This window comes from Agelaius tricolor, unplaced genomic scaffold (assembly GCF_023055355.1).
Source record: "Agelaius tricolor isolate 1412-34295 unplaced genomic scaffold, bAgeTri1.0.p SCAF_28, whole genome shotgun sequence".
Taxonomy (NCBI): Eukaryota; Metazoa; Chordata; class Aves; order Passeriformes; family Icteridae; genus Agelaius; species Agelaius tricolor.
In genome coordinates, this window is record NW_027269288.1 from 7,165,555 (window position 1) to 7,189,073 (window position 23,519).

Below are 23,519 nucleotides of genomic sequence, written 5' to 3' on the forward strand. Positions count from 1 at the left end.
TAACATCTGATTAGTTCTGTTCCTGCTATATTTTCTGACAGTCTGGGCTTGACTGTCCTCTCAGATTTGTTTTTACTGTGCAGGACTTAGTAAAAGGAATAGCTGTGGCACAAAGCTGGTCCCTGATGCATTATGTAATGAGCAGCTTAGATCCTCAAATTAATTCTATTTAAGACACAGTGCCTTTCTCATCTATCTACCAAATCCATCCAAAACCACTTATTCATTGCCAAATTTTAATTCAGTTTTCATTAGGAAGAATCAGCTCTGTGTGTTTGTAACATATATTGCACCCAATGTTATTTTATATCAAACAGCCTTTCAACCATGGTGAGTGGTTTGAGCTCTGTAATAAATGGGGCAGGAGGGAGCTGCTTCCGATTGTTTTCTTCAACAAAAATATTCTCAAAACTTTCAAGAAGCTGTTTGTTATCTGTTCTGTTTTCTTCAACAAAAATATTCTCAAAACTTTCAAGAAGCTGTTTGTTATCTGTTCTGCTTCAGAGACAAGCACACAGGGTGCTGCTTTTCCAGGGTAATGACTGGGAGTATTTCAAATCAGAGCAATCGCATTAAGTGTTTTGTTGTCCCAACAGCAGAAGCCTCATTGAGCTAAATTGGTTTTGCTACATTATCTATTGGATTAGCAAACCAGTTCAAAACTGATGGGAGAGCTTTTACTTTAACTGGGATAAATGCTTTCATTTTTACCCAGAAACAGGACAGACATTTCTGGTCTTTAACCTCTTCCTAGTGCTGTCACTATGAATGCCAGCATTACCTTCAAACAAATGCAGCATCTTGCTCTTCTTCATCTTTCCTCCTGTGCTTTCTGATTCTTTCCAACCTCATGAGGCAGCAATAGCTATTTTTTCACATCAGTACAGCTTTGTGCATAAGTGCCCCCCAGAAAGCTCTCATGAGCACACAATGGTGCTTCCTCTTCTGTTGTCAAGGCCAAAGGAGAGTTTTGCAAACCCTTGGGCACTGAAAAGGCAGGATGTCATTATGGGCTGAAATCTCTAGGGTCATTCTGATTTTCCTTCTAATGCATTTTATCTTCCAGTTCAATAGTTGGAATGCCTATTTTGTCCGTTTATAGAAGCTCCAATTTCTGTATATCTACATTTTATTAACACTTCACATTTAGAATGATTACATTAACACATATCCCACTCTTTTTCTCACAGACACGCCAGTCCACAGAGCAGTACTATAAATTGCTGAAAGGAACACAAATGCTCTCAGGTGCAGCACAGAAAAAGTGCCTTCTCATCTGTCACATACTGCTTTTTTATGGCACTAGTACAACCCATCCAAAGTCAGCATTCAACTGACATCAGATCTGGCTTATTTCACTTTAATTTCACATCATGAAATTGGAGTTGAATAGGGAATTGTCTCTAGATGTTAATAGGTCTAAAGCAGTGATGTCTGAGGAGTTTTAAATATGATGATTTTAAATGAAAAAAAAAAAAAAGTGAAGCACACACAAAAGTATAGAAGATTCAAATTTATGCAAAACTCCAATCAATTCACCATACTCCTGTGCTGAAATGTCTCCTCAAAAGTTTGAATGGCATCTGAATTTTCAGTTTCTGGCTCTGGAAACCAATTTAAGAAAATCTCCCTCTTGTTGATGGAGGTGTTTTGTCTTGTGCTACTCATGCAAGTGCAACAACAGCAGCTGAAACTCCTGCTCCCCCTCAGATCCCCTCGTTTCTGGGATGGACACGTTGCGTGTGTGTGCTCACAGGGCACTTCTCCAACTCCCTGCAAGCTTCTGAGATATTTTTTGCCTTTTATTTATTCTTCTGTCTACATCACTGTAGGTACTCTGACATTCTGGCTCTGGGGGTTTTTTGAGGAGATTGCTGCCACCTTTTACTTTGATCAGTCACGCTGAGCTGTGCACCTTGAAGATCTGCAGTCAAACTAGAGAAAAAATTCCCTGAATAAATGTTGTGGGGCAGTCAGCAGGACGTGCAGCCTGTGCCTGTCTCCCAGATGGAGAAGCAGCTCATTGTGTCCAATAACCCCATGTGATCAGTCACTTGGCTGCAGTGCAGGGAGTTATGGCAGGTGCACAGTTACAAACTAGTACTGCTGAAGTAATGATATTGGACACTGCCTTTGTAATAGCTGCAGCCATCTTCCTGCTAATTACTGTCAACAACCGGCCACTGCACACTAGAGGGACCAGGGCAGTGCCTCCTTCTCTGCTCTTTAATAACTTGAATTCCCAAATCATGGATTATTTTCTTAGGATTTGCACTCCTCAGGAACTTGCTGTGAATATTCCTCCAGCTGGGTTTAGTCAATAATTTCACTCTTAGCAGAAGTTAGCAACATTGACAGGCTACATAATAAACTTATAGCTGGAGAAAACAGTGGGATACAAAAAGGCTGGATTCTGCTTTCCCAGCAGAAATTAATCTGATTTTAAACTAAAGATTATTTCTGATTTTTACAAGTATAACAGAGAAGGTGGCGGGACCATGGTCCTTCTAAAGCAAGTAGTATTTTTGTGGTGATGGATCATGGAAAAAGCAACAACTTAGTAAGGAAAAGGCATTGTAAAGTCATGCTTCTGCTGCTTTTATTCCACTCTGCATTAAATCATTTTATAGAGCAGTAGGATTTATTCAGAGGAAGGCAGAAGAGATTGCGTTTCCTTGGAGAGAAAGTGATTATGACCAAAAACACACTTAGAAAAAATATAGTGTATTTCTGAAATGCAGCATTCCATCAGCATCAGGAACAAACAGTAAGAAAAACAAATTAGAAAGAGGAGAAGCAGGAGGGAAAGAAAAAAGCTTGGTTACCTGAATATATTGAAAGAAATGCAGATTTTCATTTGCTTTTCAAGTAAGGTGACATTTGAGTGATACTTGGCCTTAATTCAGTATGTGAGCCTGAGAAACAATGGTAAATAGTACCATGAAAGTACTGACTGGATGCACTTACCTAGCTGGAGGATAGGATTTGATTCTCCTGAAGAGCTTTTCTTCTGTAGAACTCAAAGCTAAAGGAAATCAATCATTCTAGCAGTTTTTCAGTGGAAGGTTCTGACTGAGCTTGCCCAGCAGCTCCGTGGTGAGATGTGGGAGCAGAATCCAGGTGTCAGTGCAGGGCTGGGCTGGGGGGGGCCTGCTGGAGCAATCCCAGCTCGGTGTCCCTGGGGTTTCCAGCACTCTCCTGGCTGGTAGCTTTCCATGATAACAGAAACTAAAGACTGAGGTGAACCTAACCTACAGTGGAGCATATTTTCTATTACAGCCAGTTCAAGATCATTATTTTTTCCTTCAAAGCGTTCTCTTACTTGGCTGATATGAGCAAATCTCATTCTAAGTTATAAATCAGTGCTAAAACATTTTATCTTTCAGTGCTGGTCATATGAAATCAAACTTTAAATCACAGCTGAGTTAAGGCAGGAGGAATGTGCACATACTCCACCAGGATCAAATCCTCCTTTCACCCTTATTGCAACTGTAATTGTCAGGCACACGTTCCAGAGCTCCATCCTAAATGCCAGCAAAGCTCTTCTCTCACCTACAGCCTCTGCCTGAGTCTCTCTCCATGCTCCTTTCCATTGCAGCTTTCAGCCTCTTGCTTTGCTTCCTTCCTTCCCTCTCTCTCATTTCACCTTTTCTTTTGTGGCAGTCTCTATTTTTAAAACAACCTCTCACTTTCAAGGCAACAATATCCAGAAAATAAATTGCCCTTTTGTACTGCATTATATTGGCTTCCTACATTAACAATATTTCAGTTGTTTTAATCCATATTCCAATCTATTTACTGTGGAGGTTTTAGAGAATAATTGTGAAACTAGTTTGTTGTGAGTACTGTGTTCACTTGCTGAGCTCACTGAGATTATTTACAGAACAAAGTGTTATTTTGCATGAGTTGGGTGAGAGATCTAGTCCTGAATTAAGCAGTGTGTATGAGGACCCATAAATTTCACTGTTGAATAATGGAAGTGAGGAGGCCTAAGAGATTAGGTCAGCCTCTGAATAAAACCAGCAAAAATATCCAAAGCAACAGAATAACTTCGACAGTTATGAAATTTTTTTACTTCCCTCAGCTATTTAGGGACAGATTCAAAAAGGATATTTTCAGAGGCACACATGGTAGGTTCTCAGTGAAAATTAACAGAACAAATTCTAAAGTCATTCCTGCAAATGGAGTCTGACTTCCTTCATTATCAAGCACCTTTCAAATTTTCCCCAATCTAACACAGGAAGCCTGAGCTTTCCCTGTGGTTCTAAACCACTTTATCTATTTTGGGGCCTATTAAACTAATAAACATTTCTGTGTTTAAATGTTTAAACTTTCATTAGCTCAGATCTGAAATGTAATGCAGTCATTATTAACAATTCAGTAGAATTTTATGTAGTATATTTTATTTCATGCTGTGACTAAGAGCATTGAAATTTTTCAATACTTTACCCAAGACAAATAATATTTTAAGAAAAAACCTCCACTCCCCTCTATTCCCTTTTACTTTGTTCATGAGATTTTTCTGATTAAAAACTCCAACTTTAGCACTACTGTTAAACCTAGACCAGCCCACAGATGCAGAAAACCACTCGTGCAGAAGTGAGGAATGAGCTCTTTCATTACAAATAAAAAGGAAATTATCTGAGTGTGAAAAGCCAAATCTTCATTACTGATCAACCTTGAAGTGGAGGAAAACCATGGTCATTTAAGGTTTAAACTTTTGCTACAAATATGTACATATGAAAAGTTTTCTCATGGTATTACAGGGAAGGAAGAACTGGAATTGTTTGGCAGAGTGCAGTCTCACGTATCAAATCAGGTCAGCAATAAATTGCTGCTTTGAGTAGGAATTCATAGCAGGACCTTCTTGACTTTGGAAGTGTTTGAGCTCGTTGGAAAATACTTTGAGAAGAGGTGCCTCAACTCAGTTTCAGTGAGGGCTTTTTAGCCTGTGGGTATTGTTCAGTTTGTAGGTCTTGGGAAGAGTTTTCCTTTTTTTGTTGCCTTTACATTGTGTATGCAACCCAGTATATAACATTGACTGCTGCAAAGGCTGCTGGGAACACGGCTCTGGCATAAATGTCAATGGTGTCAGCATCAATGGGCTTAAAGAGGGACTTCAGGCCAGTCTTTTTGTCCAGTTTCATTCCCTGCTGCTGTTTTGTCTCTCCAGTTTCTATTTCTATTGTGCCATATGATCCAGGCAGGCTTCTGGGGATTCGGTGCTGCCTGTTGGAAATGGCCAGTTCCTGGCTCACACCAGCTATGGAGAGGGAGAACAGAACAATGGCATTCTTCACGTTGATCTGCAAAGGAGAGAGGAGAACAATGGCAATTGATAGGGCAAGGACAGTGTCATTTATCCAAGCTATCATGGCCCCAGCACGGTGAAACACCCTGGGATCCATGTGTGGTAAATGGGGTTTAACCAACCCCTGCTTTGGCAGGACTGATGGAAGGCTCTGTGCTACACATAGAATTCTGGTTATGGCTTTACATGCTCTGAATTACTGAGGCACCATGGAGAACATTCTCAAAGCCTTTCTTCTCAGGGAGAATTTGGAGTACAAGGTCACGAAGCAGGGTGATTGCTGTGGCAAAGTTATTCCCAGAATCACACTTACTGACCTCTGCACTCTGCCTTCTCGCCTTGATCTTGTTCTTCTGCTTTTTCATGTAGTCAGCATTGAAATGTGCAAAGGCATATTCCACCAGAGCAGCAAAGACAAACACGTAGCAGATCCAGAAGTAAACGTCCAGTGCCTTGATGGCAGAGGCTCGTGGGAGTGAGGATCGGGCACTGACCATCAGAGTGGTCATTGTAAGAACTGTGGTGATACCTGCAGGGCACCATGAGAGAGAAATACATGCACTAATATACATAAATATATTTATTAATATGAATTATTATCATTTTCACAGTAAAACCCCTTAATACTGTGGCTTCTGATTTTCAAAACTTTCAAGAAACTGCATTTGTATGACTAAGGCAGCTTTGAACAAGTTATTCTTAGTTTTGTCCTAGATCAGAAAAACCAAAACCCAAATAATTAACCCTCAAACATAGGAAAAACAAAACCCAAATAATTAACCCTCAAACATAGAAAAAACAAAACCCAAATAATTAACCCTCAAACACAGAAAAAACAAAACCCAAATAATTAACCCTCAAACACAGAAAAAACAAAACCCAAATAATTAACCCTCAAACACTTTTACATCTGGACTGGCAACCCTTAGTCAGACAAAAAGACCCACAAGCTTCAGGAACATTTTTTTTGCCACTGTCCCAGTTCCTTCAAATCAATTCTTTCATTTCTTTCACAATCATTACTGCTTTTAACCCTCCCTCGTTGGTTATTTGCTGTTCCTTACTGAGGAACTGCTCTGATAACAGGACAGATTTTAAACCAGGAGAGAAATCTCTCAAAGAACCCTCCCTTCTGCAATGTAAACACGGTGGTCATGGATGCACCTTCATGAGGATTACCAGAGAGCACAATTGCCACTGAGCACTCCCTTGCCCTGAGTGCCCAAGCTTTACCTAGTGACACCCTGGCAGGCACAGCTGACTGGCTGATCCAGAAGGACACCCAGGACATGGCCACCAGCAGGATGGAAGGGACATAGGACTGGATGATGTAAACTCCTCGATTCCGCCGCAGGTGGAAGTGGAGACTGAGCCTGGGAAACTGACCTGCTGGAAAAGAGAGCAGGCAGAAGAGATTCTGGTTGTGGGAATTACAGTTGGATTGAGCTTTCAAATGCCATTTCAGATAATGACACAGAGCTACACTCTTTAGCATCTCCTGCACAAGGGTCACAAAAAGCTTTTCCGATGCTGTTCGACTGATGCTTCATAAACCCTGCACGAGGTTCTGCAGCTTTCATCAGCTAAGAATAGGTCAAATGATTTGTCTCAGGTCATATCAATGCCAGATCTGAAAATAAAATCATGAGTCTTCTCAAATAACAGTATTGCTTCAAAATGTGTACTGTCTTATCATCTGCTGTAGAAAGTCCTCCAGATACTAAATTTAGATTTTTTAAAAGGCCAAGTTAATTTCAAACTCAAAAAAGAGCTTAGAGGAGATGTGCAGCATAAATGAGAATCTGAATACATGAAAGAGGATGAAAAATCAGCAGGAAAGAAATGACTCCAATCTTGTACAAACATTGCAATAAGCCCAGTGATAGACATACACACCACTGCCTTCTACGGGGTAGAATTAGACTGATCTGACTGTACGTCATAAGCTCCATAACATCAGGGCTAATGGAAATTTTTCTTGATCTGAAGTTGCAAATTAGGTCAAGAAAATGTGAGCTATACCTCAAGTGCTTTTATCAAGTGCTGTCTGGCTACTCCACGCAGTATTTTGTCAAGCAGAGAGAGCTAAAGGACAGAAGATGCTGCAGTGGCTACCTAGAGGCTCAGCAAAGAATGGCACTTCTTACAAGTGGAAGATGAAGAAAACTCTTATCAGAAACCTGACAGGTTCTTAAATTAGTTACTTAAGGAGAAGGATTTTCTATTACAGATAGAGGAGGTTTCTCTCTGCAGGAAAAAAGTCAGATGCTGTCCCTGAATTGAAGAAAGATTCTGTTACCAGATTTGAAGTTCATAATTTCTGTTGTGAACTGGTAATTGGTAATTGTGAATTGAGCAAGCTGCAGCTTATCCAGCCCATGGATCTCCTCCTGGTTTTCTGACCAGTGGTAGACAATGTCCTCTGAAGAGTAACCATCTGCCAAAAGAAAGCTGAATAAACACAAAGTTCAAGGGAGAATTCAGAGCTTAGAGAATTCATGGTAGAAGTTCTCTAACTCCCCTGCTATGCTGATTTCCACCAGACACGTTGCAAACATGCTGAGATTCAGTCTGGATCATTCTCTCTGCTTTGGAGAGGTGCAGGGCACCTGGGCCGTGGCAGAAAGGGGGATATGAATGACAGGATTTATGTAATATGCAAATGCACAGGAAATCAATCTTTCCTACTTTTGCTGTTCATTGACAACTTGCTACTAAAGCATCCATTTGTTTAAAGAGACTTTATTTCTGTTTGCTTCACTGAAATGAAAACCCTCAAATTCAATTAAAACCTTCAACCCCCACCAAAACTCCCTGCAGAACTCACTGGGAGAGGGAAGGAATTGCTGGGGCACTGTCTGCTGCCTCTGCATTTGGTGATTATGTAAGTAAAACTGTAGATTGCTATTTTTGACAGGAGAAAATGGTATTGTGGTTAACAGCCTAGAAAACAAAGTCAGTGACAAAAAAGAAAACCAGAAACCTGCATCAACAGGCCAAGGGATCTGCTCAGGATCTGCTATTCCCAGACCTCTGCAACCCTCAGCACCTGTAGGTTCCTTGATCTAAAATCCAGATTCACTTTCCCTGGCTGGGTGGTCCCTGCTTGTGTCAGTGGTGATTTTCATTCAGAAGTATTAATGCTCATGGGAATTACATGCTGATCATAGATTAAATACAAGCTGGATAAAATAGAAATCCATTCTTCACCCTCCTTTGTGAGTACAAATGAATTAAGCCCATCCATGCAGCATTCTGATGGATTTCTGTGTAACAGATACACGAATGCCAAGGCAAGTTAAAGAGCTGTGTGAAGGTTACTCACAATGGCATTCATTAAAAGCAGGGAATTCTTTCTTTTTCCTATTTTCTCATAAATTAAAAATAGCACATCACATTTTGCCTGTGGGCTTTTCTACTTGTTCTCACTGGATTTGATACAAACCTCAGTAATGCCAGTGACTGTCACAACTGCACAAGGTTTCACATAAAGCACAAAGTTCCAGACATTTGTCAGCAGGACTGTACATTGTTCATCGTCCCTACATCAAATCCTAGAGATTTGGATTGGACCAGGGTTGGCCTGGTATTGAAAAGTCCCCAGTCTAATGCCCAACACAGGGAATGAAGAGATTTCTGTTCACTTAAACCCCAAGTGACTAAAGCAGAACCATCCCAGGCAAGTGCAGCTATCTCAGCACCATGGATGCAGCTTTACACAGAACACAGAGGTACTCAGCCCTTACAGCTCTCCAAATCCAACATGCATTCCTGCTCATCCATTGGGTACTTGGAAAGGTCCATGTCACAGGCCACTGTTGAGGTAATCCTGGTTGGAGCAACAGGAACACCAGTTAGGGACATTCAGACAGAGCCTTTTCCTCACAACTCAAAGGACTGAGTGGAAAACTTTGAAACTTTATTGCTAACAAAGGAAACTGTTTTCAAAGTCCTGCGGGCTGCTGCCTGAATCTGTGGGAAACCCAGAGGCAGAGGGAATTGAAAAAAGGTCAAATGACTCGTCAGCGTCAGAGGATTCTGCAGCTACTGGTGATGATAAAAAGGAATTTTCTGATTCCATCTCCTCCCTTTCACTGTCCCCAAGATCACTACCAATACCTTAAGGGGCACTTTGGACTCACAGTTTCAAAGGTGCACATTCATTATTTTTCAGAACATTACACAATTAACTGTCAATATAGTTACTGAGTGCCAGCCACAGCCCTCTTCAAAAGTGAGAAACGCTACTTTGTCTGTGTGAAAGATGGGGAAGCTGAGCCTAAATCAGGCTCACAGCTCCCTTGGAAAATAAAGTGAGGGAGTGGAGAACAGAATCTTTGCTCTGTATTCAGCACCTCTTTGCCCAGTGACCAAAGCCACGAGGGGCTTCTCTCCCACTGAGGGCATTCTGGACATGGCCAGTGACTGTGCAGTGCAAAATGTGTTAGTGCTGCCAAAGAGACCTTCCTGACCTCTCAGAAAGAAAAGGATAGGGGGACAGGAGCTTTTCTTCAATTTTGAACCAATAATTATTTCAGGAAATCCTCCTAGGAATGCTGACTGATTATAGAGCATTCAAAAAGTTAACACACAGCAGAGGACACTTGTACTGTTTGTCACTCACCTGATGCTGTATAAAATGACTCCATCTGGCTGGAGCCTGATAAGTTTGTTTTCCACAGTCACATCATGGAACCAGGCAGACTTGGCATTGACTATGAAAGTATCTGGCAACCAGAGCTTGTCCACAAACCTGCTGTCCAAGCCCAGAGTCTCGTTGGTGTGGTTGTAAGACAGACGATCGTCTCGCCAGCTCTGGTGCAGAAATACTGTCATGGTGTATTCCTGTGACAAGAGAAATCCTCATTAAGAAGGGATGCTGACAATGATAATGTCTTGGACCTTAGCCAAAAATCAATGTCTTAGCCTAGAAATATATTATTTGCTTTCAGTGCAAATACATATTTTATACTTAGTCAGCCAGGGAGCTGCCCAAGCATTTGTATTTTGGTCATGTGCTCCTACTATGGGTAAGCACAAGATATAAAATGTTATTCAATATCAATGTTATACATAACACATTGCAAGAGTTGCATAGGTGTTGACAGAGAAAATCAGTTTACATAGCTCAGCAAATACAGCTTCTGGGTTTGAACCTTTGCTATTTTAAATCAGAACTAAAAAATCTGATACTGTACCATGTTCACTTCTGAGATGTGGTCAATGCTGGCTACTTCAATTGCCAGAGCAACATTAACAGGAGGACCTGAGGAAAAAAAATGTTTGAATGTGGTGATTAATATCATCATAGTACCCATAAAAATCTCAGTGACCCCAGACTGTTAATTCTTTCATCAGTTCACTGGAGTGTTTCCCATTATAAAGTACATTCTTAAAGCAAGAGTTTTAAATCTTTTACCAATTGTGCCCTCAATTTCCAACAGCACACCTCACTTCAGAGATAAGAGACACAAGATAAAATCACAAGTACTGAAAATCACAGAATCCTTTCTGCAAATCACATTATCTAGTTTAAGACAGCATGACTTCAAGCAGATGCAGAAATTATCACCATTTAATGAAATACAAAATTCCTTCAACTTAGATGTCAACGATTTAAGAGCTGCATCAGAAGCCTGTGTTGCTGTTGAACAGTCTGTCTCTTGTCAAAATCAAGCAAAATGTTGATTGTTATTTTTTTCCAGCATCCAAGTAAAAGACAATAACAACTTTTAAATTATTTAAAGTATGAATTTGACATAAACATCAGAAGGATTGTAAAAACCAAAGAGACATTATTCATTCTCCAAGTCTCACCTCCAATCCCAGGCCTGAAATTTCGTGCGTACCCTTTCATCAAATCATCCAGGTTGGGCAACCAGGAGATCTCAATGTTGGAACCTATGTAATCTCCAATGTCACTCATAGCTCTGGGTAAAGAGAACAAGTATCTTAAAATGTCCCATGTTCACAGACAGAGAATGACAGCAAATGGAGGTTATTGACTTCTTTTACACCAGAGACCACTTACAGTAGAATCAGCTATACTGGAGATTTTTATAGGTAGGAAAACCATTTCAGATATTTCTGTTTAAATCAAAACAAATTTCAGGCAAGACTGTGGCTTCTTTAAGTACAAGCACATACTTTTAAAAGTTTGTTTCTTTCTAAAAAAAGTAGGAAAAATAAATTTAAGAACTTATAAAAGCATGAGAGAAACGAAGATACTTTGTATACTGCCTAAAATGCATCTGTGAACTCTGAAATGCAGCTGTGACAGCTTCTTACTCTACAACAGCTGAGATCAAGAAGGCTGGAGCATTGTCAAATGTGACAGGAAAAGAGGAAAAACTGCACATCTGGAATGTGGCTAGCAGGCAGCAGGTTTTGCTTGGGAGAAGATGTGTTGCTGTGGGGTTTGTGCTCCTGCACAGCCTCTCCCAGCAGTCAGGCTCCTCTCCCAGCTGCCTCTTCTTGCCTCAGTGATGCTCATGAAGTCTTTGGTTGCCATTTGCCAGCCCCTCAGCCCTGCACAAGCAGTGATGTGGATATTCCTCCATCTCTTACAAACAAAGGCAAGGTTGTGTTGTCTTCATTATCTGCTAAACCTGGCAGGCTCCACTTGAAGATCTGAGCCTGCTCACACTGTTCCTCTCACTGCACTGGGACTGACAGGGCAGGAAGAGATAAATGAGGAGCTGGACAATGTCTGACAGCACCATTTGCAAAGAGAAAACTTCCCAGTGGTTTGAGAGGGCCTGTGGCTGAATGCAAGTACTGGATCAAAGCTGCCTGAGCACTGGTTTAGCATCTTCCACTGAGCCCAGCTATAAATGTGGCATTTGAGAGGTACCTATGACTTGTAACAGAAGAGAAATGGTTAAATATCCATGGAAGGCTGCAGAGTAATACACCACAAACACATTCTGCCTTGGTACTTACATAACTTTCTTAGAGTGTTCATGTGACATTGACCCACATAAAGCACATGGTTTTTATCTCCAAAATATGCCAGCCTGGGCATTCAGCTCAGCACAAGCAGTTATTGCCAGCACAGGAACAGAGTATCCTACAATAACCAACTCTTCTCACACAGACTGAAAGAAAAACCTTTGATTGCCCTGGTCTTCAAATTCTTGTCTGGACTCTATAATTATATAAGGGAGCAGTTCTGGGACTGCAGAGTGTAATGTAAGTTTGGAGCAGCACAGCCACTGAAGTCTTGCATTAGCAGAGCTGCCAAAGCCTCTGTGACCTCCCAGCACAGGGACCCTGCTCCAAGTGCAGCTTCATTAGTTCCCAGCAAAATGGGCTGTTAAACTGCATTTCTAAGATTTCCTTGCCATGAGCACACTGCTGTATGCTCCTCTCAAATTATTATCCCAGCTACTTCTCAGGTCCCTCTGTCTCTTCTGAGGAAGGATCTTGGAACACTCCAAGACGTGTTTTCAGCTACATAAATTGGAATAACATAATTGATTTAGACAAGGGCTTTGAAGATTTATAACAGATCTTGGCAGAGGTATTTTCCTTCTTTATTGGGTCTCATCAACTATATCAACTTCTTTCTATCAGACTGCTGGTCTTTCAATCATCCAACCATCATTATTTACTGTAATTATAGCTTTATAATAAGTTTGTTTAAAAACATACTTATTTGTAATTCACAAGTCCCAGCCATAGACATGGAAAGGTGTTTCTAATCAGTAAAATGTCAGAGATCCTTTTATATGTAAAGAATGGTACTCTATGTCTTTTCCTAATTAAATAGCTGCAGTACACTTGAATGAATATATCTGCAGAAAATCTCTTTCACTTCTCAATAGAAGGTGATGCTTTTCAGCTTCTGTTGCTAAAGCAGCAACCAAGTTCAGAAAGTGTTTTGAAAACAGAATTCAAGTCAGGAGGTGACAGCACCGTAGTGATGGATCCCATGTGCTGATCATGTTTTGACAAAGCCTGGAGTTCAGCTGTTCTCCTGTGTCAGGATTCATTTTAATGGCATTAAGGAAAGCCTTGGAGCTCCAAGGAAGTTAAAATGATGAGAGCTGGTTAAAGACTGAGGGCTACATTGAGCCTGCCATGTGTTTTAAGAAGATTACAATCTAGAGGGAGTTTTACTTAAATATCCATGACACAATTAAAATAAATCTTGTTTCTATTATTAATAAAGCCTTAGGGTCAGATCATCAGTGTAACAAATGTGCTGGAGTTAGTGGAGCTATATGCACTTAATACCAGGGGGGGTTATTAAAATATTACAGCTGAAATAATTTTATGGCTCAATTTACCATGTGGTGAAAACCCCTTTGAGTCATTCCTCTAGACTTCTACACATCACATCCAGGGCTTTAAAGTTACAAGAAGAATGGTGGGAGAATTTACTTCATCCTTGATAAGCAGTTGGGATTATAAATGGCCTAAAATATTATTCATTATTGTACCTGAAAAAGGAAGACCAGCATAGAAAAGATGCATTGGAAGGGATTAACTTTTCATAGTGTAAGCAGTTAGGATGAAAAGAAAGGCAACTATTATTAGTTGATTCAGCAACTTCACTTCCTAATGTAAGCTGCTGTAAAGCTCGTTTCAGTAAGAAAAAGGACTTTGTAAAATCAAGATATTTGTCAAATCCAAGGGGTAGAAAGCTCCTGCAAAGCTTCTCTTTTGCACAGGACAGTGTGGAGGGCCCCACTGCTGAATGGCAACAGCCCTGGGCACCTCTGTCCCTCTGGAAGTCATTCCCAAAGGGAAAGCTGAAGATGATCCATGCTCTGACTCTGTACACATCTCATTCCAAGCAGATGTTTTTGAGGATATGTTTGCATCTGTCCATATCTGGAGCATTGGGAGAACTTCAGCTGAGCTCATTGAAAAGAGATTACTGCTGTCTAAACCATGAAAGCAATCGAGGGTTCTCCTGCATAGACAAAGGGAAAGGAAATCCCCATTGATAAAGTGCACAAACCTGTGGAGTTCCTCTGCCCTAAATATTGATAAAGCAACTCCAAGCTATGAATGTCATGTAACAGAGCAAAGAAATGTCCCTTTCAGGGCTAAGTACGAGCAGTTCCAGAATAAAAAGTACACCTATCCCAAAATCCTTCCTGTCCAAGCTGACACCTCCCTCCCAGCTGCTGCAGGACCAGGACTTCCTACAAATGAGGAGCAATCTGGGGGAGAACCATCCATCAACTTGGACAGCACATCTTCCAAGGGCTTGTCAGACAGGTGAGCCACTGGCCTGTCTGTGCTCTCTTCCAGAACACTGCTTGAGAACACTTGCTGGAAGTTTATCAGTATTACTAGAAAATATCTGGTATTTAACCACACCAAAGCAAGAGGCAATCTGTGAGTTCCATGTGAATGAGAGCACAACAGCACTGAGCAAGGGATAGTATTAGTAATTTCATTTCTGCCCAGCAGTGCCAAAATCTCCAGGATCACTGCAAAAAAAGCTCAGGATCCTTAAGTCAGTGGCCAGTAGGACCTGGATTTGATGCCCCACTGGTCAGGAGGCTGCACTGATCTGAAAAATTCCCACGGTAGCAAGATGTGGAAAATCACTTTTTGCATCTTCTGTTTCTTCTCTAGATCTGCTAACCTGATTCTCTTGGGAATTGTAGCATTGTTGTTATATGAATCTTTTAACCTGGCAGATGGAAAAACCAGTTGGACTGGAGGACTGGGATCAGTATATTTCATTTTGAGAAGCATTTGGGACAGATGTCCCAGATGTCATCACCACTGAAGAAAACTTTTCCTTGGGAAAAAGACAAGGGATATCCTGCAAGGTCAGTGAACAATCTGACCTCTGCCAAACTCCAGGATTACCCAGAGCAGGATGTATATCCTTCCCATCTGCCATTCCAGACTCTAAGGGAAGCTCACTGTAAATATGGTTTGTATTTTGAAATGTAATTGAAAAGGCATTAGGCTTAATTCATGGCAACCTTTAGAACATCAAAGCCTCTCTGGCAGTTTTAAGCTACAGAAAATGGACCACTCTTTGCATACATTCACGTGTTAAAGCTGCTCTGTTTCCACAAATAGAAGTAAAAGGCTTAGGGAGACACACAGCAGAATGACAATTAAATGCAAGAGTAGAAAAGTCACTTAACAGAGAGGAAACTTAAATATTAAATATACACCTATTCTAATTAGAGAATTAAAATCTCTTTCAGTAAGAAATTACACAGTACAGACACACACCCCAAAACTCCTTTCAGAAGTGCTCTTTCCTCACACAAATGAAGAAATATCTCCCCAAATGTCTTTCTGCAGATGATCTCATTCCCTGTGGCACATTTATTATTGCAGCATCCACAGCATCTCAAACCCTGATAAAACAGTGGAAGCCACAGTCTTTGTCCTGAAGACCTGTCAATCATTTAAATGCCAAATTCCTGGCCACTAATCACTGGCTTGAGCAGACCAAAACCCACGATTTTTAAAAAATATTTACCTGACAAAAATGTGCTGACTTAGGCTGAATTTGGCTCATTCACTTCAGACAAACAACACACATGACAGAGAAATGGCTTTACACACAGCTAAAGCACCCAGGAGGGTATTCAGAAATGCTCTGAGGAGGCAGCCTGCATACATCCCCCACTTCCACCCTCTGCAAACCACAACATTATTTTCACTGGTGGTTTTGCCTTTGGGAAGTCTTTTGTCTCTTTTGTCTTACTGATGAATTTCAAAATCACCAAAATGTTATTCCTTTTGGAATATGGAGTTTTTTCAATATACAGTGCACAGAACTCGGGAACAGAGAATTTAGGGGTGTTGGATGGCCTCTATCATCAAAATTCTGAATCACACTGCATTTAGAAAACAAAACCAGGGATTTAAAATGAAGCCATTGGCAGTTTTGCCCATTAATATGCTGCTATTCATAAAAACATCTCGTACCAAAAATATTTTTACTAATAAAAGGATAAAATTTCACTTCAGTTCTGTTTAACTGATCCAAAGTACACAAGCAAGCAAGGCTACTCCCTTTTTACAGTGATTAAACAGTGTCCTGCCATAGCCACCCTAAATCCTGAATCTAAACAGGGAAGCTTTCCTTGACCATGGAATGTCTCACACTTTGAAATATTTGGAAGACTACAACCTGAACAGTTGGAATTTAACTTAGAATTTGCCTTGCCTGAGTCTGCCATGAGTGGATGTATTCCTACCAAAAAATTCATCACTATTGTGTAACTGGAGAAAGTCAATTAGGGAATTAATAATAAAATAAATAATGTATCCACCAAACACATATCCTGTGCCTAGGAGCAGACCTCGGGGTCAGGCTGAGAAGACTGACTCTTCCTTAAAATCCTCTCTTTTTTTGGTCTTATGTACTCAAACATCACTTTTCAACCCCCAGCTTCAATGGTAGCCCAGTTGCAGAGGGACAAACAGGATCATTGAAATGATGGGCAAGGTGTGGGTGCCCTTAGGTAATAAGCAGTATTTCCTCTGCCTTCACTGTACCACTGGATTGCTTCAGAGGATGTCAGGATCTGACCCTGGAGAACAGACTCAAGGTCACAGGATAAATCATTCTGTCAATCCTGACTAAGAGCAGTTGACTTGACACTTTCTCTGAGCAAGATTCTTTTCCTTCCCAGTGAAAAAAATCAGATCTCCCTAATTAATTCCAAAACGTGTAACAACAATGTTATGTTTTACTACAGTTCCCACTTTGCCTCTTCCACTCCTCTGAAGCTATTAAGGATGTCTATGAAGCAGGAGCTGTAAGACCCCTTTAATGCCACAACCACCCCTGCTCTGGGGGGTGTAGGCATGTTTTTACATGCAGCAAGTTCTTTTTTACTCCCCCCTCTATTTTCATTGCGTAATCATGGCAAGCTTTCTCCACATCCAGCCTCCAGATCTGGAGAGAATAAGAATATTCCGAGACCGGCGCTGGTTGCCTAGCTAACACCTTCAGAGGAAATGTGACTGAGAGCTGCAAATATGCATCTTTCTTTAAAATTTATTATTTTAAAAAATGCTTTGAGTTCTCCACATTTTTTTTCCCCTAAGATCTCTGACAGTCCCTTCCTGCTAACCCAAGTTCAGGAGACTTAATGAACTCATTCGAAAGGGATGGTTGGATTTGGGGGTTTTAATGGCACCTATGGAGGCCCTAAGCAGAGCTATTCAGCTCGTACCCCACTGGCTGTGCTGGGGTTTAGGGAAGAGTTTCATGTTCAAGCAGGCCCCTACAGAGCTGCTGGAGGGGCTGAGGCTGAGCTGGGATATTGCAGTGCCTTACAAAAAGTGATTGCCCCCAATTTAGAGTAAGTGCCCTCGGGAAAAAGGTTCCAGGAGCATCCTGTTAAAAACATAGCCCCTGACTAAGCCAAGAAACTGCTGCTCAACTGGCAGAAGTGCATTCTCGGCTAGGGAATGAAGAAAGACAAAACTGAAACAGATGAGGCACATTAAGGAAACTCTTCAGTCAAGGGCCCTTTTTCTCCTGAACGCTCACTCCAAGCAGTCGTGGCCCATAAGTGCAGAAATCATCCCTGGGCAAAGTGGGAGCCCCAGCCAGAGCTGGCATCACTCACTCCAGCTACCCCAAGAGAACGGCTGCCTGAGGCCAGGCTAAGAAAGAAGGAGAAGATGTTTTCTTACCTGATACACCTGTGCTGTTGGGTGCACAGTAGAATCAAGGCAGGAAAAACCCAGGTAAGAAATTCCATTTTACTCCCATTTATTAGACAGCAGCGACCAAAACCCAGGTTCCCCGGCTCTCCTGGCAGCTCCAAAGCTCCAGTGGCTTTGCCATTCTTGCCTGCTGCGCTAAGTTGAGGCTGAGTTTAAAGCGATGGATGGTTGCTCAGCAGCAGCAGCCCCCACAATCTCCACAGTGCCCGGGAGCCATGCAGGCAGCCCGGCACGGGAGCAGGGAGCAGGGCAGCTCTCCTCTCCTCTCCTCTCTTCTCCTTCCCTCTCCTCCTCTCCTCTGCGGGTGGCTCAGTCCCGCCCGGCTCCGCTGCCCTGCTCCCGCATCCCTCCCCTGCCGCGGGCTCTTCCTCCGGCCGCTCTGCCCGCCTGCGAGGCTGCTTGCCGAAAATAACCTCCAAAAGGATAGATTAATCCCACGGAGCGGGGTGGGAGCAACTCAAAGTGCTCCGGAGCCACTAATGTCCTGCGCGCATGGTGCCGGGGAGGAGCAGGAGGAGCTGCAGCCCGAGCCCAGGGCAGGGGCGGCCGGTCCCGGGGCGCTCGGGGGCGCAGAGCCGCCGTGCCCGCTCCGCACGGGGCATGTGAACCGCAGCACCGCCGCCGCCGCCGCCCCCCGCCGCCCCCCCGAGCTCCCGGCAAATCCCGGCGGCACCCGGGCACCGCAGCTGCAGCCCGGCTCCGGCATCGCTCCGAGCGCACCGCCGATGGAGCGGGGACCGTGCCCGGGGAAATGCCGCCTCTCCGCTGCCTGCGCGCTGTCCCGGCCCGGCCGTACCACCGAGAGGGGCAGAGCCGCGCACAAACTTCTGCCTCGCCGCTCTCGGGCTCCCGGGGGGCTTCTCTACAGTGAAACGCTCGGAGCAGTTCACTGCTCCATCCCGGGCTGCTCGGGCTGCCGTCGTCCAGCGCTTCCACCGCTCGTGCCTCGCCAACTCCCGGTCCCTCCGCCGGCTCCCGGGCACCGCCGCTCCCGGCACGGGGCCAGCGCGGACCCGGCCACGGGGCTCCTCGGGACCTCGGGCTCATCTTGACTTGCAGGTCAAACTCGGTTTTCTCCTCCATATTCGCTCTTTCCTTCTCTCCTCCTCCGCCTCCTCGGCTTTTTGGTGCTGTTCAATCTCGAATGACAATTTTAAAACCAACCCACAAAGGAAACAGTGTGAAGGAGACATTTTCAAGAAATTATATTATAAAACAAAAATGATCGTGCAGGTACCTTAAGCTAATGAACGGAGGCACCTGGGGTAAAGTGCTGGATTCATCTTTTTGTCTTCTTAGTTCTGTATTGTTATTTAGTACCAACATTTCAAATGGTTACTGAGGGGTGGTGGGTGAGGGGAACAACAGCCCCATGAAATCCAGGGGAACAGATGTACAACACACACACACAAATGTAATACAACAAACACAGGCATGTCATAAGCCTGAGAATAACGTAAGAGGTTATTTTCTTTCTGATCTTTTCCTCCCTCTGCCCATCTCAATGGAATCCTGCAGCTAACATCCAAAAAGGAGGAAAAGACACAAATTTAACTCAAGGAGTCAGATTATTGCATGATTTATTTTTTTTTAGGAAGTAAGATGAAAGATTTTGAATGGAATTTACCTGGTGACACAAAGAACAGAATGACTTTGTCTCTCCATTTAACACATTCACACTTTTTGGGATATTTTCAGTTGAGATTTTTCATATTTTTCCTACTCATAAGGCTGATGGTGCTGTGGGCTACGTACCTATGCTGAGAATTCCTCAGTGTTGCTCTCCTCTGGCTAGAGAACTGTCACCTAATTTACTAGTAAAAAAGAACAGTTTTCTATATCTTCAGCATATAGCTGTAAAAATAGCCCACAAATCCACAGAGGCATTTTTAACATTTGGATTGTGTCTGAGTGGATTTTATGTGTGGATGACACGTGTAAGTGTGTGATGTGTGTGCTTGTGTGTTGATATAAGCACACCATGTTGTGAAAGGACAGACCTTGCTACAAAAGTGACCACTGACACAAGTGAAAATACAATGGCAGTCCTAAAAGACATGGGAGAGTTCTCTCAGATAAATAAATTACATTTTATCCACAAGGGCCTTGATTATAACCTCATAAAGGAGAAGGACAAATGTTTGGTCATTCAGCCTTGGATTTAGTTGGTTTTACATACAATACGTATTTAAAATAGACTGGTACATATATATATATATATATATATGTGTATATATGTGTATATATATATACACATACATGCACAACCCACTCAAAATAAATAACTCCTATTGCCAAAGGGAAGAGAGGAGATAAAATAATAAAGGTCAACAATACATTTAATTTCCTACAGTTCTAGCTAAATATCCCAAACTCATTACAGTCAATGACAGATTAAAATTGCAAAGACATAGATTAAGAAACTATTAAAATTGCCATTAAAACATCAAAACAAAACAAAATAAATAAGCTCTCCAAATCTTTCTCATCTAATCCTCTTGAAAATAATTAAAGCTTTCCTTTAGCTTTAGCTCCCGGCTGGGAACTGTCAAATAGTCTTAAAAAGATGGCCCATGATACTCAATGTTCCCTAAGCCTTTTTTCACTCTACCAAACTCCTCCTCAATCCCTGTGGCTGCAGGCACCACCTTCCATGGAAATGTCCATCCCAGGCTCTGGCCTTGCATGGGGGCTCAGGGACCCTCGGGGACTGGGTGGGGTCACTGCAGCTCCAGCAGGACCAGGACATCAGGTCAGAGTCACACAGCTCAGGGCAGACTTTGATCTGTGCTGTAGTAAAGCTGTAGTAGATCTGTGGGAGCAACACAGACCCTTAAATCAGTGTTTCTGTAGTGTTTGTCCATGCCAGGTCAAATGCTAATGGGCTCCACCCACATCTGGGCAATTTTACAATGATATTTAATGATTACTATTTATTAAATCATTAGTTATTACTACTATATCAACAGTAACTAATTCTTGAAGTATCTACCCTACTCAAGCACTAATAAAGGTCACAACTTTGAAGTATCTTTTACTACACTGAAGCCAGAATCCCACATTTCAGTATCTGTCAAGTATTTTTCTTCTGGAACGTGTAACAGGTATGAATTTTCCCTGATCACAGTCATCCATACTCTGTAACTGCTACCATACAATCATTTATTGGATGGTGTCATTTGATGGCATTGAGGAGAAGCATGCTCAGTGATTTGGGCCAAAAAAACAGTTTTCAGTCATTTATCAGTCAGGATTTTGAGACTGTATCAAAAGGACATTATTTCAATTTATTTTATGGCTGCACTGCCTTACCTGGTATTCTTAATAGATCATTTTCTAAATAGAACAGGTGGTTTTACTGCCAGAAAAATAAAGATATCATATTGTCACATATAATTTTAAGAGGCAAAAAATGTACCACACGGATAATTAGTCTCACCCTCCCATGATTCCACCTAAGCAGCTCGTGAAAGACTGTTGTGGCAACATCGCCAAATGTCTCGAGATATATAAATTACACACATATGCCTATTTTTGTAAATGAGATTTGGGAATATCAGTAGCAATTGCATGGTGGAAATATTTAGCTCGTTTCAGAGGTTGTACTGTACTTGCACTGTCTGAACGTCCCCAGCCCCAACACAAACGTGTCTGTATTTAATCAGTATCTGGATAACCACAATATTAATTTCCCTTTCACCTTAAGTGCTGGGAATATAGTTTTTATCTGTTTCTAAATGTTCTGTAGAACATCTAGTTCCTCCCTCAATCTGCATAATTTTTTTTATAATCATGAAGCACACTGCAGCCAGACACTTTGCCCTCCTTTTCTTTACGCAACAGATTTGGGATGAAATTCCCCACTTTTCCCCCAAGGCAGGGCTAATTCCAGGACCAGGGTGACATTTTTACCCCAGATGTGCTGCTCTCAGGGGTGCCCTCCCAGCTGCTGCCATCCCAGGCCATTCCTCCACGAAGTGCTCTGACAGCAAGTGCCCCTCTCATTTTCTGTCCATACATCTGTAAGGATGAGTCATTGGGAAGATGCTCATCAATGTTTGCCATTATTTACAGTCCGACAAATCAATGTTTGCCATTGTTTACAGGCCAACATCGATCCCTATCAAACAACGGGGCAGACAAGTTGTGTTATGTAATTGATACGAAGCACCCTGCCAAAATGCAGATTCCATTATTGGCATGTCTTCCTGCCTAAACGCCAGAAAGCTCCATATATGAGCTCCTGTCACCTTGGAAACGTTCGGGAGGGAAATGCCAAGTGCCTGTGGAAGCACAGCATGCAGCCACACAGCACAGGGAAGTGGCCAGCTCTGCTGCCTTTCCAGCTGATCCTGAGGTGCTGCTGCAGGAGCTCCACAGAAATGCCTCTGAACTGAACCCTGGCAGCAAACAGCAGGGCTTTCATCTGAATCTGCTCACTCCCTTTCCCAGCTTCTCCAAGATGGATCACTGGGGTCCAGAACCCACAAAATCTGGAAGAGCTGCATCAACCAAAGCCTTTTTTGTACATTTCCAGGAGCTTAAATCTTAAAGATTCACTGGCTCTAAGTTGATAGACGTAAGTTGTAGATTGAGAGATAAGAACTTGGCTGGGAAGCCATAATTTCCTTCAGAGGAACTGCAGATATCTTCTTCCTTTCCTATCTCTATGAGAAAAATCTACATTGTCTTTCCCTAAAAACACATTATTCACCTGAAACAAAATCATGACCCTTGTTGATGTTCTCGTTATGAAAATAATTCAAACAGTTGTAAATTGGGACTGAAAAAATACCTTGAAGAGAAATATCCCAAGAAACTGACAATCAGTGATATTTCCAGGTGTTCTTCTGGGTGTTTTCTTGAGGGGAAAATCCGTGCTTGGGTGTTTTTCATCCCAACTCGAGGAGTGTGGGAACTGGCAGGTTCAGAGTTAACACAGTTATAACTATTCCAGATCTGCAGAGAGAGCTATACAGTTAATCACTGCATATTTTTAGCCTACATCTTGTAGCTTTAATCCTGCAAATGTCTGTATGTAATTTGTTTTATGTAATATGAATAGATGCCATAAAATCAAGATTCCACCATTTATAGAGCTAAGAATGCCTGTGTATTTCTCAAGATTGAGGACGTATAGCATAAATATGGGACAATGCACTGGTCACTGTGAGTAATTTATACTCCATACTGTGTGTGCCAGTGGAAATAAATGCTCAGATTAGCAGCATGTGCTTGGGATCAAAACCTAGACCTTACTCTCATAGCAACAATAACAATTACAGAAATATTGCTTACAATTAAGGAACGTTTTCAACTAAATAAATCTGAGAATGCATCTGTCTCTGTGTACAGATCAGGGTGTATTTTGGTGCAGATGATGTCTCAGTATTTTAATAACTGAATCCCTGGGAGTCTGTGAATAGCTGGGTTTCTCTGGCACGTCATCGAGGCCTAGTGCCAAGAGTGAGGGAGCTGCTGTGCTGTGGATCCAGCTGCACTGGTCCTTGACTTTGTCAAGGTAACACAAGGAATA

The 23,519-nt window shown here is 42.2% G+C and overlaps 1 protein-coding gene and 1 long non-coding RNA gene across 4 annotated transcripts; one reads left to right on the top strand and one right to left on the bottom strand.

Annotated features, from left to right (window-relative positions):
• Positions 1-4,381: 4,381 nt before the first annotated feature.
• GABRD (gamma-aminobutyric acid type A receptor subunit delta) lies at positions 4,382-19,365 on the bottom strand. Of its 3 annotated transcripts, none has more exons than XM_071448874.1 (9): positions 19,221-19,365; positions 11,129-11,241; positions 10,510-10,577; positions 9,936-10,156; positions 9,058-9,140; positions 7,611-7,748; positions 6,545-6,697; positions 5,629-5,840; positions 4,382-5,306 (listed from the first exon to the last, which is right to left on the bottom strand). In XM_071448874.1, exons 1-9 carry the CDS (start codon positions 19,307-19,309, stop codon positions 5,007-5,009), a joined length of 1,377 nt encoding a protein of 458 aa, XP_071304975.1. In that variant the 5' UTR covers positions 19,310-19,365; the 3' UTR covers positions 4,382-5,006. The 3 variants fall into 3 exon arrangements, with proteins under 3 accessions (XP_071304975.1, XP_071304974.1, XP_071304976.1); XM_071448873.1 differs by having other exon boundaries at positions 6,545-6,700; positions 19,221-19,364; XM_071448875.1 differs by lacking the exon at positions 19,221-19,365 and adding an exon at positions 17,951-18,470 and having other exon boundaries at positions 6,545-6,700.
• On the top strand, positions 18,905-23,327 carry LOC139600588 (uncharacterized). Its single transcript, XR_011682608.1, has 2 exons — positions 18,905-19,042; positions 22,090-23,327. It is a non-coding gene; the product is annotated as an uncharacterized lncRNA (long non-coding RNA).
• The last annotated feature ends 192 nt before the right edge of the window (positions 23,328-23,519 follow it).